The sequence below is a fragment of the Volvox carteri genome (assembly GCF_000143455.1).
Source record: "Volvox carteri f. nagariensis unplaced genomic scaffold VOLCAscaffold_252, whole genome shotgun sequence".
In the NCBI taxonomy this organism is placed as follows: Eukaryota; Viridiplantae; Chlorophyta; class Chlorophyceae; order Chlamydomonadales; family Volvocaceae; genus Volvox; species Volvox carteri.
In genome coordinates, this window is record NW_003307788.1 from 1 (window position 1) to 16,239 (window position 16,239).

Here is a 16,239-nt window from a genome sequence, read left to right on the forward strand (position 1 = left end):
CACTCAGGGCCACGACTGCATTACCCAGTCAGTCAGCCGCCGAGGTCCCACTGGTTTTCCCACCACACTTCATCGGCCGTTCGTCCAGTTTATCCCACAACACTCCTATGCATGAATAGGTTCGGGTGGAAACAATGACAAATCTCTGATACACCGCTAAACTCAGTACCACGAGCTACATTGAAAACAAATGAAAATGCAGATGTCTGCCAAGAAGAATATGTTCGCCATATGCAATCTATGCCTTAATCCATCGAGCTCTCCGTTGGGCGGGGCGTGGCCCATGAAGTCGCCCCGGGTATTCCGCCCATGCAACCAAACACTGACACAAAACGTTGCACGTCTGGGCCCATGTAAACCACGACACTTCCATGTGGATTGGCTACCCGCACTCCCCATGTCAGGGGTCCTCCCTCCTGCTGTTGACTCCCAGATTGCCTACGCACAAACGCCAAACGTTGGCGCAGAAAACAGACAGGCCACTGCAGTATGGCATCAAACCACGCATAACCCACAGCGGCTTTCAGCAGCAGTACTGCTTGGTGAATGCGACCAGCCATGTACTCCGTTGCGCATCTCTGGAAAAACAGGCTCTGATAGCTTGCACCACCGTGCACCCCAAAAGGCGGGTTGACAAACACATTGCCCATCCACGCGTTGCACTCCAACAGACCATCGGATTCCATATCATAATACGCTGTCGCCCCAACACGTGTGTTAGCAGCCGCGGACGAGCATGAGTCCAGGTTGATCCCGCCAGGAGTGAACACCTCGTGCACCAGCTCTATGATACTCAGTGGGGTGAACCACTCCGGACTCTCACTGGAGAGAAACAGGCGCACATTCCCACCCCCTCCACTTCGAACCATATGGACTCCCTCACCAGACTCGCTATCGCTGACATCCATGTCGCTGCTGCTGTTGTCACTGCCAGTACCCCGCAGCAAACGGCTCCTGCCTGTGACCTCCAATGCACATTGCTCAACGAGCCGCCCACCCAGGAGTCGTGACTCGGCTACAGAGCGTGCCACAGCAAGGCGCCATGCCCCTAGCGCATCGCAAGGTGGCAGAGCTGTAAGTGGACGGACCTGGCGCCCACTGTTAGGCACAACGTCTGTGGCAGAAAGCAACCGCAAAAAACGAGCAGCCGCTACCAAAGCCTGTGCATATCTCGGTGCAATATCAATTCTACCCGATTCAGACACATACTGCACGAACGACCCGAATCCCAGGCAACTATACAGGCGCCTCTCTTGAATATCCAGCAACGAGTTGGCCATCTGTCGAAACTGTGAACCACAACCCTGGACAAGCTGCTCTGCCCTTAAGAGACGTGCCATCTCTGCTGACCTGTACATAGGTACACACCAATTGGGTCAGCACAAACCATATGTCACACGAGTGAAGCTCAGCTTGTCACGCAACTCACTGGAATCCAAAGTCATAGTCGTCACATTGCTCGCACGTGTAGCACTTCCCTCCACCCTCTGTCAGCTGTGGCCTCGCAAAGGACCCACACGCACAGCACCTAACGATGCTATGTCTGCTCTGACATCGCCTGCACTTCCACGACACCACGGGCCCCTGGCCACCCGTGGTGTCAATCTCGCCCAAGTCCCACACACCACCTGATGGCATGCGTCCCCGGGCGGCATCATCCTGCCGCTGCTGCAGCTGGGTCGGCAGTGCACGAGAGAGGAGGGTCCCCGTGGCGGCAGGCCTGTGATGCCAGCGCCACCGATGCGATGTCCAACGTTGGGATTGGCGGCTCGCTGCCCTTGGATGTGGCCCGTACACGGGCCCACGTCAGGGCTGGCGATGCGCTGTGCCTCCGTGGGATCGGCACCCATGGGCACCCTGTGCGCACTCCAGGTGCCGGAGTGGGTGAAGTGCACGGTGAGACGTGGCGCCCACTGTCTAACGAACGAGGCAGCTTTTCACTCTTCCCTTTCTGCTACCTCTACGGAGGAGGAAGCAGTCAACCACCTTCGCTGCCTCGAAGGCTCCAAGCTTCGAGGTTCCAGGTTGTGGTTCTCAACACACCAACGCAGAGTAAAAGAAGCTGTTAGTCGCCACCGGAGGCAGCAGCGGCTCAGAGTTACAGTACCGTGCTTTGAATTACGTGGAAACCGCCGCAATTTCCCCCATCCCATCGGAACGGCCACGAATGGATTTCGCCCCCAAGCACAAGGATGCCCACCCCTCTTTCCTCCCTCACGCACGCTCTATCTAAATTCGCTCTACCATGCTTTTCATACGCTCTCTGCAAGCCCCCCTCAGTCTACCCCGGTAGCCGCAACCCCTCCTCACCCTCATACACTAGTTGCTGTTACCGCCGCCGCTTGCCGCGGTAGCACCAACCCAGTTGGTTGGAGGGTTGGATTGGAGGGCCACAATCCCCGCTCCTTCGCTACAGGCATGGGATGTGGACCGCAGCCAGCTCTGCATGACCCGCGGGTCGTTTGACACGATACGGCCCACACCCGCGTGCGCAGCCCGCGTCGCGTCCTCCTTCGAGTCCACCACCCACGTCACCACGGGCCGTCTAGCCGTCGCCTTCGTCGCTGCCGCCGCCACCTCCGCCAGCGCGGCATCCGGGTGCTTGATGCTCGGCCCAAAGATGTCGTACGCATCGGCATCGTTATCCTGCAGCTCCAGCTGTACTGCCACCCGGGTGCCGTTGGCTAGGCGCCTAGCAGTCAGGTGGAAAACGACACAGATAGGGATGGTTGAATGCGGGGGGATGTATGAAATTGGACGTGGTTGGATTTGCATCGTCGATCCACACGCGCGGCGGGTGCAGGTGCGCGGCAGGACGTGTTGAGTGACAAATGAGGGCAGGCAGGGGGGGTTCAAGGGTAGACGGTCGGAGATAAATGCGCCCAAATACCGATGCAGAAGATAAGGCAGGGAAGTTACTGCTCGGACACACAGTCTCACCTACCCGGCTTGCCAACTAGTGCTTTGCCGACCCACATAGATACACATGCGGACATAGCTCGCTGAGGTAAAGTTAGTCGTGTACCACCGTGACATCGGCATTGCCCTCGCGGCGGCTCCGGAGATAATTAAACACACAGACAGATGCAGAGGTACACACATGGGTACACACAACCCCCTGAGTCCCAAGCACACGCCCAGCCCTGACCCCATCTGCAGCTGTCCCACCGGGTATCTGGAAGACCCAGTACTCGCAGCAGCCCCGAGCCCAGCAGCTGTAGGTGCTTCCCCACGGCCTCCACCTCAACATAGCTTTGATCGCCAGCTGCTGTTGCTGCTCCTCCTGCTGCTGCTGTTGATCCCTCCTGCCGTCCCACTGAAGAGGAAGAGGACAGCGATAAGGGCTCCAGCCTCGGAAGCCACAGACCCACATGTCCCTGAATACCAAGTGCGCGGGTGAGGTTGTGCAGCAGCTCCGCAAAATCGGGCCTTAATGCGGAGTCCTTGAGCTCCAGCAGCAGCAGCGGAGTCCCATCGCTACTGCTACTGCCACGATCATTGTCATCGCGATCACTATCTTTATTGACGGAGTCTGAGCCGCTGCCGCCGCCGCTGCCGCTGCCGCCGCCGCTGGCGTCTTGGCCGCCACTGCTGCTGCGACTACTGCTCCTGGTGTCCTGACCCTCGGCGGCCTGTCCACCGCCTTTATCCTGCAGCACCAGCAGCCTCCGGCTCTGGCCTGATTCCTGCTGTTGTTCCTGCTGCTGCTTCCCTTCCGCCGACTTGGAACGCGCCCTGTCCTCCTTCCCCTCCTGCTGCAGCTGTTGCTCCTGCTGTTGCTGCCCCGAAGCGCCCTCCATCCCGCCTTCCTTCCCCTCCTCCTGCTGTTGTCCCTGCTTTCCCGCCTCGGTCTCTCCCGCAACACCTCCTCCCACACCATCCCCCTGCCCTCCTACTCCAGCGCCCGCTCCGCCCTCAGGTCCCTCCTCCTTCGCCGCGGCCCCCTGCTGTTCCTCCTCTTCCCGCTTCCTCTTCCTCTTCTTCGCGTCTTCCGACACCATCTCCGCAAAGACCCTCAGCACGTCCTGCAGCAGCGGGTGACGCTGATCCAGACCCGCTGCCACGTACTCGCTCCAGGAAACGGAGTCCACCTGAAATGGCTGGCCTTGCGCGGCCGCCGCCGCGGCGGCGGCAGCAGCAGCGCCTCGGCCTGCGGCCCGGAGCTCGGTGATGATGTGGTTGGGGTAGCCGACTACGAGCTGCCCGTCGGCAGTGGCGGCGACGTCGACGTCGTAACAGGTGATGCCGCTGGCTGCTAGGCGGGAGAGCCGCTCCAGAAAGGGCGCGTCAATGCCCTTGTCGCTGGAGCCCAGTGAGGCTCGGTGGCTACATACCTGCGTGTGTGGATTGCGTCATGGAAAGGGGTTTTGGGGGGACGGCATTCAGTCGGGGGGAGTATGGCATCCAGGTGTACCATATGGGGCTGCATTCAGGATCGCTTTTTCCTGGACAGCTGAACGACCAGCGCACAAGGGGAGTGGAAAAAAGCAAGGTCCCTGGTACCGCGTCACGTGCGGTGAAGCACGTTTGCGCCTGGCATACTCTTCAAACAAGGGTCCTCCCGTTGATGCCTAAACAACAGGAATACATTCCACCGTACCTGGATTTGCGACAGCGCGTGGCAAAGCGCCTTGTCGTCAGCTGCCGGAGTGCTAACACGTTTGGACGCTGATGAAGGTTTTGGTAAGAGTGACTGATGAATGTGTTCGGCGACTAGACGACCCGCTATCGAAATACAGCAACACAAGTACAAGCATAGCAAGTACGCTGCCAATGGTAAGCTGCTGCCACCTGGACTGATGGTGGCGTGACGCCGAGTGCTGCCATCGTGTTTGTGCACCTAGGAGAGGGGGTTGCGGTCGTGCCCGAGTACAAACTTCCCGCCAGGCTTTTAGCAACATCGATAAGCAGTGGTCAGCCCATATCCGCAACGGCACAAGAGCACCATGGCCAGGCATTAGGAGTCAAGTGGAAAGTCACGAGGCGAAGCTGACAGTCTGAAATCAGGGTGGTACAGGTTATACATGGTCTCCTGTGGCGCCAGCGGCCGGGGTGGCGATGCCAGCGGCGGGGACGCCGGCGGCGTTGCCGTCGCCAATGCGGGCGGCAGTGGTGGTGGCGGCCAATACAGTGTTTCCAATGGTGGCGGAGGCGTATGCGGTGTTGTCGGACAGTGCCAGTCGCCGTGCATACGATCTGCAACGTGCTCGTGTTGCCCTCAGCAACATACGCCAGGGCGCTAATTGAGAGGAAAAGAGCTATAAAGGAAAAATGAGCGATATATAGACAAAGGAAAGGGAGGAAGAGTGGGAGAGAGAGAGATGTGTATAGATGGCGCCCAGGGGCCATCCATCTTGATCCGAGCAGTTGATGGTTGCTGTTATGGTTGCCGTATTACGGTTGCGGTTGTTTGTTGACCGAATAGCTTTTGGCGTTGGTTGCATGCGTTGCGTCTGATGCACTTGCATTGCTGGGGCTGCCAGTTTCAGTTGGCAGGTCCTCTTGCAGTTGGGAGTTGACAGTTAAAAGTTGGAGGTTTGCGCGACCAAGACGCTAGATGTGAGACATGGAAGTTGGGAGGGGCTTTCTGACCTGCATGTGTCGTTGTCGTTGTCGTTGCACCCGCCACATTCGCCATTCGCCACCAGAGCATAAATGAGGCGAGGCGGCGGAAGAGGGCCACCGCGAAGTCCCTCTCCAGGAGACAGAAACTTCGGGTCGCCACAATGGTAAGAGGTGGTAATGGTAATGGTGGAGGAGGAAGAGGAGCAGGCGGAAAAGGAAGGTCCAGGGGGCTGGGTGAGATAGTGGGGCAACAAATCTGATGTGGGTCAACTGGATCTTTGAAATTCGGAATCCAAATCTGGAGATGACTATCTGTCTGGGCTCGATGGGGACGGGTGTTCCTTCATTAATGAACTCCGTGGGCCGCCGGCAATGAGGTCAACTTACCGAGGGCTTTGCGGGTTAAGGCGAGCTAATTAAGTTATTGAACATAAGCGTAATACTATAGTATTTCGGACACGCGACACACAGAGCGACATGGAATTTTAAATAACAAGGGACAATTAAAAAGAAGAAAAAGCAGAAGGAAAAAATAAGAAGAAAAGGTCGAATTGAGAACCGGCAGAGTGTCCTGCGGATTGTTGAGTTCTGTTCTGCTCCCTGATGGCGAGGGTTGATGCTTTTCCTTTTCTGTTTTCTTCTCCTTTTCCTCCTCTACCTCCTCCACTTCCTTTTGATTTGTTGCATCACCGTTAATGATCACTTCTCCCTCAACCTTCTCCCTCAAATTTCATGTCGCATTTTCCTCCAATACTCGCCGACCAACGGAAGACCTACATGCGGTAATGGATCCTCAAGACCGAAATGCTGCTTCTGATGCTGCTGCTACTGCTGATGCTGCTGCGCTTGCGCAGTCCCTTATTCAATACTTGTTGGCGACTTGCCGAGTTCAGGGACCCTCGCATGCAATGATTCACCCATGTCCAAAATTCGTTGTGCGCGATGGATTTATGCCGCGTACAGCTGGTACAGTACTGTGAGCCACTTGATCCTGCTGAGCTGTCGGTTACACACAACAAGCCCAAACGGGAAACCAATTTTGGATCCTGTTATTCTAATCCGGATTTTTTGAGGCAGCCCACACAACCTTTGCAGCGTTGTCCCCCCTCGCCTAGTGCAATCTCAATACGCTTTAAATATCTTGAAGTTTTCAGAGGTGTTGCTCGCCTGCCTGCTTGCTTAGAAAGGAGGAATGTTCTGAGCAGGGTTCGACACTGACCTTCCTGAAACTTGCGGGCTCCCCCGTACCTCCCAAATTTTCCTTACGGAGGGGCCCCCGTACCAGGCTCCTGTACCGCCGATAACCTTAGGGGGGGCCCCGTAACCCCCGCAAAACCTTTACGGGGGCACTGTCCTTGGCCGAAACGCTGTGGAAAGTGACGCTTTGCATTTTTTTGCCCTGTAAATCGTTATTTTCGTTATTTTCTCGTGAACCATTACACTCGGGGACACGGCACACTCAGGTCCGACAATTTTAAGCTGGCGCGCTAAGGAGGGCGGTGGCTTAGGAGGCCCTTGTTCACCTCCTGACGACTCCTTGTCTGCCATCGCTGGATGTTACAGACCAGAAGTTATAAAAGTACTATGAAAAGTGTAGTTAAATATTGCAATATGAATTATGTCTGCCAAGTGTGTGGCCTTATCCTTTATATGGTCAAAGGGTACTACAACCTTGCACGGCAGTCGGCAATCGGTCCGTCCTCTCCCCCACGGGGGACTTTACGGCCCCGTACGGCCTCTTATAAATCCTTAAAATCCTTACGGAGGCCCCCGTAACCGGCCCTCGGCCGGTCCGGGGGCGGCCCCGTACGGGGGCGCTTCACGCACCAAAATCCTTACGAGAGCCACCGAAAAGTCCTACGGGCCCTTACGGGGATACCGAAAAAAGGCCAAAAACTTACGGGCCCCGTACGGGGTGTCGAACCCGCTCAGAACTTCTGAGCGATGTTATCAACTGGGCGGCGGATTAGAGAGGGGCGAGAGGGCGGCGGCCCAACATTACATCAGTCATCTTGCCCTGGAGGAGGTGGGCACATGTGCTGCAGCTCCTGGTACTGCTATTGCTACTGCTACCTCTGTAGAATACCTTTTTGACTTGCCGTTGCCGTTGCAGTGGCAATCGTATTAGTTGGTTGCGCAACAGTTGCAATAATATCTGTGTGTGTGAGGGAGTGTGTGTGTCTCTCATCAACCCGATGAAGGAGCACTGGGGAGCTGAAGTAGCTGGTACCCTGTACGGCACCTTGAACAACCACAAATACGCGTGAAGTGCTTCATCAGCATCTCGAGAGGCCTTTTCAGCGGCCAGCCACTACAATTGGTATCGAGACCTTGTACATGTTAACAATCCAGCCTGGCTTGTCCAAACAGCTACCTCGGCCCTATGCTCTGAATGTAGGCATGAACAGCATCAGCGTTTTCATCCCAACAAAATTTTTTTCGGTTCTTGGCCCGGCTCCTGGCCTTCTCCCAGTCCACCGGGCAGCCCTCGGCATGCAGCCACTGAAGGACCTTTACGGTACTGCCATGGCGCCTGCTGTACACCGCTCGGCTGAAGATGCCGGGGCCCCAGGGGCAGCCAAGCTGCCTCAGGCAATACAGAATGACCAGGTCGTGACAGTGTGCTGCCGTTATGTAAAGCTCACCATCATCCTGCAACATAGCAACGAGCGAGGCGCATGAAGCTGGTTCCCGAGAAAACAGCCGTAATAGATGGCGGCTGAAAAGGCCTCTCGAGATGCTGGAAATGTGCTCCCAGCATGTGTATGAATTGACTGCGTGCGCCAGAGTGTATGATCACCACTACATTCCGAATACATAAATGCAGACCATCAGACAGTCAAATGGAAACCTAGTGACAGGTCCTTTACCATCCCGTCCAGAGGTCAGCAGCAGAAATGATGCAGACCGGATGAAAGCCAAGAATGAGAGGTCCTTCACATTGAAATCGGCCAAGTCACCAGCATATGCCAGACAGTGCGTGGCATACATTCAGTGATGAGCAGTAGAGCTGAGCAGCACGCATCAAGAACATGCACCCGAACTCATGCAAGCAAGCCACTCACCCCCATGGGGACGCCCCGGGCCACAAGCCACTCCAATACTGCTGGACTGCCTGCCCTCACCGCTGCATTAAGAAGCTTCTCTCCACTCCAGGGCAAGTCTACCTCATTTAGCAGCCATTCCACGACCTCCACACTACCAAACGATGTTGCATAACTCAACACAGCCTGGTGCTGCTGCATGAGCTCCTGCATGTGCTTCCGAACAACACCTGCATCCATCCATTTAAGAATGTGCAGGTGACCTCCCTCAACTGCGGCCAGCACAGTCCACCCATCAAGAAGCCAGCCCAAGGTCACCAGCTCGACCAGCAGCGCCATGTTGCCGGCACGGGCTGCTGTTACCACAGCCTCCTTCGTGCGTTCTGGAAGCCAGTCCCTCCCCACTCGCAAGTAGTGTATCAGGGGCAGGTTATCAACATGCACGGCGCTGATGAAGATACATTCTACGACAGCCTCTAGCTCTACTTCCACAAGCAGCCGCTGTGTCCGCTCCACAGCATCCGGAAGGCTGGCAATGGCCTCCCATTTGATGTACTGCTTGCCATCGAGGCGGCAGCCTTGAGCCTGCAGCCACTCCACCTTGGCCCGCCAGTCGGGGGTGGGGCTCACCAGGGCCTCCGCAAGGGTGTAGCCGGTTAGCAGCCTGCTGGCATAGTTGCCACTATCACCGCCATACCTCAGGAAGGTCTGGTGTAGATCCTGCAATGCCGCCAGGTCGAAGCCATGTGAAGCTTCCTTGACAACATCGGGCATCAACGACCATAGGACTCTCGACACTGACCCATATTCTAGCTCAAATCGCTGAAGGAGCCAGTGTGTGAGGCCCACATGGCCACCACGGGCGGCACCAGGAAGACCCGTCCAGTATTTCAACGGAGTACCGTCCTCCAGGAGCCCCTCACACACAGTCTGATGACCGGCATAGGCGGCTGCCATAAATGCATGGGAACCAGCATTCTGTAGCTCTCGAAAATCACGCAACTGTTGCAGTAGCCACCGGACCGTTTCCAGATGGCCACTTCGGGCAGCTGCTGCTGCCGCATTCTCAGAAAGGAAGAAGCAGTCTTCTCCCTGCAGCCACTGGCACATCTCAATATTGCCGCCCTCGGCTGCTGCCTTGAAGACCTCCGAGGAGAGCTCGCAGCCCGCTGCCTTGACGGCGACCTGCAGGTTGGCCAGGCTGCCGCTGCGGGCCGTCAGGAGTAGAAGCTCTCGGCGTTTACTTCGTACGAAGTTGTGAACTGCCTCCGGGCGGCTCCAGTGCCTATTGAACGCGTGATGGGGTACGGGCTGCGACAGCCGGATAGCTACTTTTTCCCGAAACTGGCTCGTCATGGCCTTATTGATTTCCTTGACGGTACATACAACCTCGTTTGGATCCAGGAAGCTAACAACACGCTCGACAATGTCCGCCGTTAAATTATCCCAACTGTGACCTTCGTCAGGATTCATGTTTTCAGTCTAAAAAACAAAAAGACAAGTAGACAAGGTCGACACTTTCAACGTCTGAGATAGTGCCAAATACAGAAGTACGGAGGGCCCTATGCCAACCCCGGATACCACACCAGTACGAGACAGTCGGAGTTTGGCCATTCCAGCACAGAATGCAGAGTCATACAACAGATACAAACTAAGCTTTATTAAGACAGGTTACAGAAAATAGACGACTAGAAAGACTAGAGAAAGTCGTTGTCGCAAATCGCTTGACGAGCGATGTTAGTATTACCTCTATCTTTTGTTTTGCCTACAATAGGACGCCGTCTCTTATATATGAGAGGACAACAACAACGGCGGCGCGCGGATCGACATTGCGGGACGACGGCATCCATGCAAGTAAGTGAAGCGCGCGGGCACCGCGCGGGTGGTTGGGTTGGTTCGGCCTTGAGTAGAGGCACCTGAATAGTGGGTCCCGTTGCTTGTCGGTGGGCGGGGTGAAGTCTAGTTGGGTTCGCGAGGTCCGTAGGTTAGTAGGAAAGGTGGTTTTTATTTCGGCCTCCCGCAGTTGGCGAGGCTTTAGCTGGGAGTCCGTTTTGCCGGGAGAAGCTCTTGGTTGGCAAGAGGTTGCGAGTGGCTTGGTTGGCGTCCTTTGTCTTGAGTTCGCCGGATTTACTCTGGTATCCTCGCGAGTCGCCAGACAGCCCGGTGCAGGATACTGACCAACAGAACAGCTACCCTACGTGCGAATGCGTAAAGAACAACGAGCAAAACAGGCAGACAGGATGGCTTCAAGAAATCTGCAAGCAAACGAAGGTTGAAGTCAAGACGCGTGGACGGACCCGGAGCCTTCGGACGTGTGGACGGGCTACAGCTATATCATAAAGCCGCCGCGGCGGTCCGCTAAGTGCGGCACAGAATGCATGACAAGCGGCTGCGGAAGGCAGCGCGCTTAGGAAGCCCGCCGAGGCGGCACGCCGAACTGAAGGCGTTGTGATGTAGGAGCACTTAGACAGCGACCGCGGAAGGCGGGGCGCTTGTAGAAAAGCCGCTGCGGCGGTCCGCTAAGTGCGGCACAAAATGCGTGACAAGCGGCTGCGGAAGGCAGTGCGCTTAGGAAGCCCGCCGTGGCGGCACGCCGAACTGAAGGCGTTGATTTAGGAGCATATAGACGGTGACAGCGGAAGGAAACGCCGCTGCGGCGGTCCGATAGTGCGGCACCAATTGCATGATAAGAGGCTGCAGAAGGCAGCGCACTTAGGAAGCCCGCCGAGGCGGCACACCGAACTGAAGGCTTTGTGATTTAAGAGTGTGTAGACGGCGACCACGGAAGGCGGCCCGCTTGTAAAAAAAAAAGCTGCTGTGGCGGTCCTCGGAGTGCGGCACAAAAATGCATGACAAGCGGCTGTGGAAAGCAGCACGATTAGGAAGCCCGCCGCGGCGGCACACCGAACTGAAGGCGTTGTGACCTAGGAGGATATAGACAGCGACCACGGAAGGCGGTGCACTTGTAGAAAACTGCTGTGGTGGTCTGCAAAGTGCGGCACAAAATACATGACAAGCGGCTGTGGAAGGCAACGCGATTAGGAAGCCTGCCGCAGCGGCATGCCGAACCGAAAGTGTTTGATATGGGAACTTGTAGACAGCGACCACAGAAGGCATTGCGCTTGTAGCAAACCGCTGCGGTGGTCCACTGAGTTCGGTTCACAAGAGGCTGCAGGAGGTAGCATTCTTGAGTAACCCGCAGTGATGGCTTGCCGGATTATAGGCGTGGCGATGTAGGAGTATGTCAACAACGATCGCAGAAGGCGGCGCACTTGTATGAGCGAGTGGTTAGTCGTCCTTACCTGCAGGGCTGACGACCGACGGTGGATTGCTTCGCGGATGCCACGAATGCCAAAGTGCGGGGGAACTTCTATTCGCTTACATGGAACCCAGGGTGCACGGGTGTAGATGCACTCACGCAATTTTGGGCCCCGAGGGAGGACAACCCTAGGCCATTGTTGTACATCAACGCCCCGTTCTCTCAGGCAGGCAAGGTGCTGAACAAAGTGCGGAACGAGCGACTGGACTGCATTGTCATTCTCCCAGTGTGGCCACGGTGGTGGGTGGCCCTACTCAAGACCTTGCCGGTCGTGGAGGAGTGGGACCTGCCGCTCGTACCCCACCTATCCCGGCCAGGAGCTTTGGTACGGGCGCCGGTGGCCAGGAGTCCCCGTTACAAAGTGCGGGCGTATTACATTCTAAGGCGACCATGAAACAGCAGGGAAATCGACGGTCACGCAGAGGCACAATAAGGGCGAGAGAGGGACAGGGGCGTCCGAAGGTGAACAACACAAGACATCGGAAGGACTCCCACCGGGAGAGGGAGGAGCAATGCGGGGCCAACTTAGGTGACTTATAACGTGTGCCCGGGTGCACCACCCGGGGGTGGTCGGGGGGACGCGGAGACGAGAGTGAGAGAGTTGGAGATACGAAATGGGGAGAGTTTACGGTGGGAGCAGGAGTAAGGCGAGGCAGAGAGGGGGGCGCGCGGAGCGCGGGTGGCCGGGGGTGTTTTAAGTTGGCAGGGGGATGGAGGGTGGGACGCCGTGCATGGTGCGTGGGGCTCGCTTAGGCTGAGAGCGTTACAAAGGTTGTAAGTGAGCCCTTCGTATCATACGGATGCTCGCCCCAACTAATCCGGCCCTTACGGTGGCGGGCTCTTTGACTTCAGAAATCAACAATCCGCAGGACACTCTGCCGGTTCTCAATTCGACCTTTTCTTCTTATCTTTTCCTTCTGCTTTTTCTTCTTTTTAATTGTCCCTTGTTATTTAAAATTCCATGTCGCTCTGTGTGTCGCGTGTCCGAAATATAACGCTTATGTTCAATAACTTAATTAGCTCGCCTTAACCCGCAAAGCCCTCGGTAAGTTGACCTCATTGCCGGCGGCCCACGGAGTTCATTAATGAAGGAACACCCGTCCCCATCGAGCCCAGACAGATAGTCATCTCCAGATTTGGATTCCGAATTTCAAAGATCCAGTTGACCCACATCAGATTTGTGTCCCCGCTATCTCACCCAGCCCCCTGGACCTTCCTTTTCCGCCTGCTCCTCTTCCTCCTCCACCATTACCATTACCTCCTCTTACCACTGTGGCCACCCGAAGTTTCTGTCTCCTGGAGAGGCACTTCTCGGTGGCCCTCTTCCGCCGCCTCGCCTCATTTATGCTCTATGCAGCAAAGTATTCTCCGCCACCTCTGACCTCCTGTCGCTCACAGTTGTGTGGTGGCGAATGGCGAATGTGGCGGGTGCAACGACAACGACAACGACACATGCAGGTCAGAAAGCCCCTCCCAACTTCCATGTCTCACATCTAGCGTCTTGGTCCCGCAAACCTCCAACTTTTAACTGTCAACTCCCAACTGCAAGACGACTGAAACTGGCAGCCCCAGCCATGCAAGTGCATCAGACGCAACGCATGCGACCAAGCCAAAGGCTATTCGGTCAACAAACAACCGCAACCGTAATACGGCAACCATAACAGCAACCATCAACTGCTCGGAACAAGATGGATGGCCCCTGGGCGCCATCTATACACATCTCTCTCTCTCCCACTCTTCCTCCCTTTCCTTTGTCTATATATCGCTCAGTTTTCCTTTATACCTCTTTTCCTCTCAATTAGCGCCCTGGCGTCTGTTGCTGAGGGCAACACGAGCACGTCGTAGATCATATGCACAGCGACTGGCACTGTCCGACAACACCGCATACGCCTCCGCCACCATTGGAAACACTGTGTTGGCCGCAACCACCACTGCCGCCCGCATTGGCGACGGCAACGCCGCCGGCGTCCCCGCCGCTGGCATCGCCACCCCGGCCGCTGGCGCCACAGGAGACCATGTATAACCTGTACCACCCTGATTTGAGACTGTCAGCTTCGCCTCATGATTTCCACTTGACCCCTAATGCCTGGCCATGGTGCTCTTGTGTCGTTGCGGATATGGGCTGACCACTGCCTATCTATGTTGCTAAAAGCCTGACGGGAAGCTTGTACTCGGGCACGACCGCAACCCCCTCTCCTAGGTGCACAAACACGATGGCAGCACTCGGCGTCACGCCACCATCAGTCCAGGTGGCAGCAGCTTACCATTGGCAGCGTACTTGCTATGCTTGTACTTGCGTTGCTGTATTTCGATAGCGGGTCGTCTAGTCGCCGAACACATTCATCAGTCACCCTTACCGAACCTCTAAACGTATTCCTGTTGTTTAGGCATCAAAGGGAGGACCCTTGTTTGAAGAGTATGCCAGGCGCAAACGTGCTTCACCGCACTTGATGCGGTACCAAGCTTTGTTTCTGTGTGCTGGTGTGTTTTAACAGGCGTTTGTAAATGTGTTTGGATGGCACCAGATCCAGGCCGTCTTACTGGAATGCCCAGCCTATAATGATATTTGTGCGGAAAAGGGATTCCATCGTCAACAGAGTATGTTGGAGGCCATAAAATGGGTCTGCCGAGGATGCTGGAACGTATCCCTTTCTGCTACCTCTACGGAGGAGGAAGCAGTCAACCACCTTCGCTGCCTCAAAGGCTCCAAGCTTCGAGGTCTCAGGTTATGGTTCTCAACACACCAACGCAGAGTAAAAGAAGCTGTTAGTCGCCACCGGAGGCAGCAACGGCTCAGAGTTACAGTACCGTGCTTTGATTTACGTGGAAGCCGCCGCAATTTCCCCCATCCCATCGGAACGGCCACGAATGGATTTCGCCCCCAAGCACAAGGATGCCCACCCTCTTTCCTCCCTCATACACTAGTTGCTGCCACCGCCGCCGCTTGCCGCGGTAGCACCAACCCCGGCCACAATCCCCGCTCCTTCGCTACAGGCTTGGGATGTGGACCGCAGCCAGCTCTGCATGACCCGCGGGTCGTTTGACACGATACTGCCCACACCCGCGCGAGCAGCCCGCGCCGCGTCCTCCTTCGAGTCCACCACCCACGTCACCACGGGCCGTCTAGCCGTCGCCGCCGCCGCCACCTCCGCCAGCGCGGCATCCGGGTGCTTGATGCTCGGCCCAAAGATGTCGTACGCATCGGCATCGCTAGCCTGCAGCTCCAGCTGTACTGGCACCCGGGTGCCGTTGGCTAGGCGCCTGGCAGTCAGGTGGAAAACGACACAGATAGGGATGAATGAATGGGCGGGGATGTATGAAATTGGACGTGATTGGGTTTGGAACGTCGTTCCATGCGCGCGGCGGGTGCAGGTGCGCGGCAGGACGTGTTGAGTGACGAATGAGGGCAGGCAGGGGGGGTTAAGGGTAGACGGTCGGAGATAAATGCGCCCATATACCGATGCAGAAGATAAGGCAGGGAAGTTACTGCCCGGACACACAGTCTCACCTACCCGGCTTGCCAACTAGTGCTTTGCAGACCCACATAGATACACATGCGGACATAGCTCGCTGAGGTAAAGTTAGTCGTGTACCACCGTGACATCGGCATTGCCCTCGCGGCGGCTCCGGAGATAATTAAACACACACACACACACACACACACAGATGCAGAGGTACACACATGGGTACACACAACCCCCTTAGTCCCAAGCACACGCCCAGCCCTGACCCCATCTGCAGCTGTCCCACCGGGTATCTGGAAGACCCAGTACTCGCAGCAGCCCCGAGCCCAGCAGCTGTAGGTGCTTCCCCACGGCCTCCACCTCAACATAGCTTTGATCGCCAGCTGCTGTTGCTGCTCCTCCTGCTGCTGCTGTTGATCCCTCCTGCCGTCCCACTGAAGAGGAAGAGGACAGCGATAAGGGCTCCAGCCTCGGAAGCCACAGACCCACATGTCCCTGAATACCAAGTGCGCGGGTGAGGTTGTGCAGCAGCTCCGCAAAATCGGGCCTTAATGCGGAGTCCTTGAGCTCCAGCAGCAGCAGCGGAGTCCCATCGCTACTGCTACTGCCACGATCATTGTCATCGCGATCACTATCTTTATTGACGGAGTCTGAGCCGCTGCCGCCGCCGCTGCCGCTGCCGCCGCCGCTGGCGTCTTGGCCGCCACTGCTGCTGCGACTACTGCTCCTGGTGTCCTGACCCTCGGCGGCCTGTCCACCGCCTTTATCCTGCAGCACCAGCAGCCTCCGGCTCTGGCCTGATTCCTGCTGTTGTTCCTGCTGCTGCTTCCCTTCCGCCGACTGAACG

At 56.5% G+C, this 16,239-nt stretch overlaps 3 protein-coding genes across 3 annotated transcripts in view; all 3 read right to left on the reverse strand.

Moving 5' to 3' along the window:
- Nucleotides 1-5,653, reverse strand: VOLCADRAFT_108630 (uncharacterized protein; the record flags this gene model as incomplete). The annotated part of the gene is made up of 8 exons (XM_002959442.1): nucleotides 1-1,015; nucleotides 1,089-1,350; nucleotides 1,430-1,674; nucleotides 2,362-2,692; nucleotides 3,169-3,377; nucleotides 3,660-4,334; nucleotides 4,601-4,668; nucleotides 5,593-5,653. The coding sequence occupies 8 exons, from the start codon at nucleotides 5,651-5,653 to the stop codon at nucleotides 794-796; spliced, it is 2,073 nt and encodes a 690-aa protein (XP_002959488.1). The 3' UTR covers nucleotides 1-793.
- Nucleotides 5,654-7,889: 2,236 nt separating this feature from the next.
- On the reverse strand, nucleotides 7,890-10,082 carry VOLCADRAFT_108631 (uncharacterized protein; the record flags this gene model as incomplete). The annotated part of the gene is made up of 2 exons (XM_002959443.1): nucleotides 7,890-8,217; nucleotides 8,631-10,082. 2 exons carry the CDS (start codon nucleotides 10,080-10,082, stop codon nucleotides 7,936-7,938), a joined length of 1,734 nt encoding a protein of 577 aa, XP_002959489.1. The 3' UTR covers nucleotides 7,890-7,935.
- Nucleotides 10,083-14,849: 4,767 nt separating this feature from the next.
- Nucleotides 14,850-16,239, reverse strand: part of VOLCADRAFT_108632 (uncharacterized protein) — a gene marked incomplete at its 3' end in the record, with an annotated part of 4,570 nt that continues 3,180 nt past the window's right edge. Inside the window, exons 2-3 of the mRNA XM_002959444.1 lie at nucleotides 15,679-15,826; nucleotides 14,850-15,189 (exon numbers count right to left, since the gene is read on the reverse strand). Of these exons, the coding sequence (XP_002959490.1) occupies nucleotides 14,850-15,189; nucleotides 15,679-15,826 (488 nt within the window). The remainder of the gene's footprint in view (nucleotides 15,190-15,678; nucleotides 15,827-16,239) is intronic.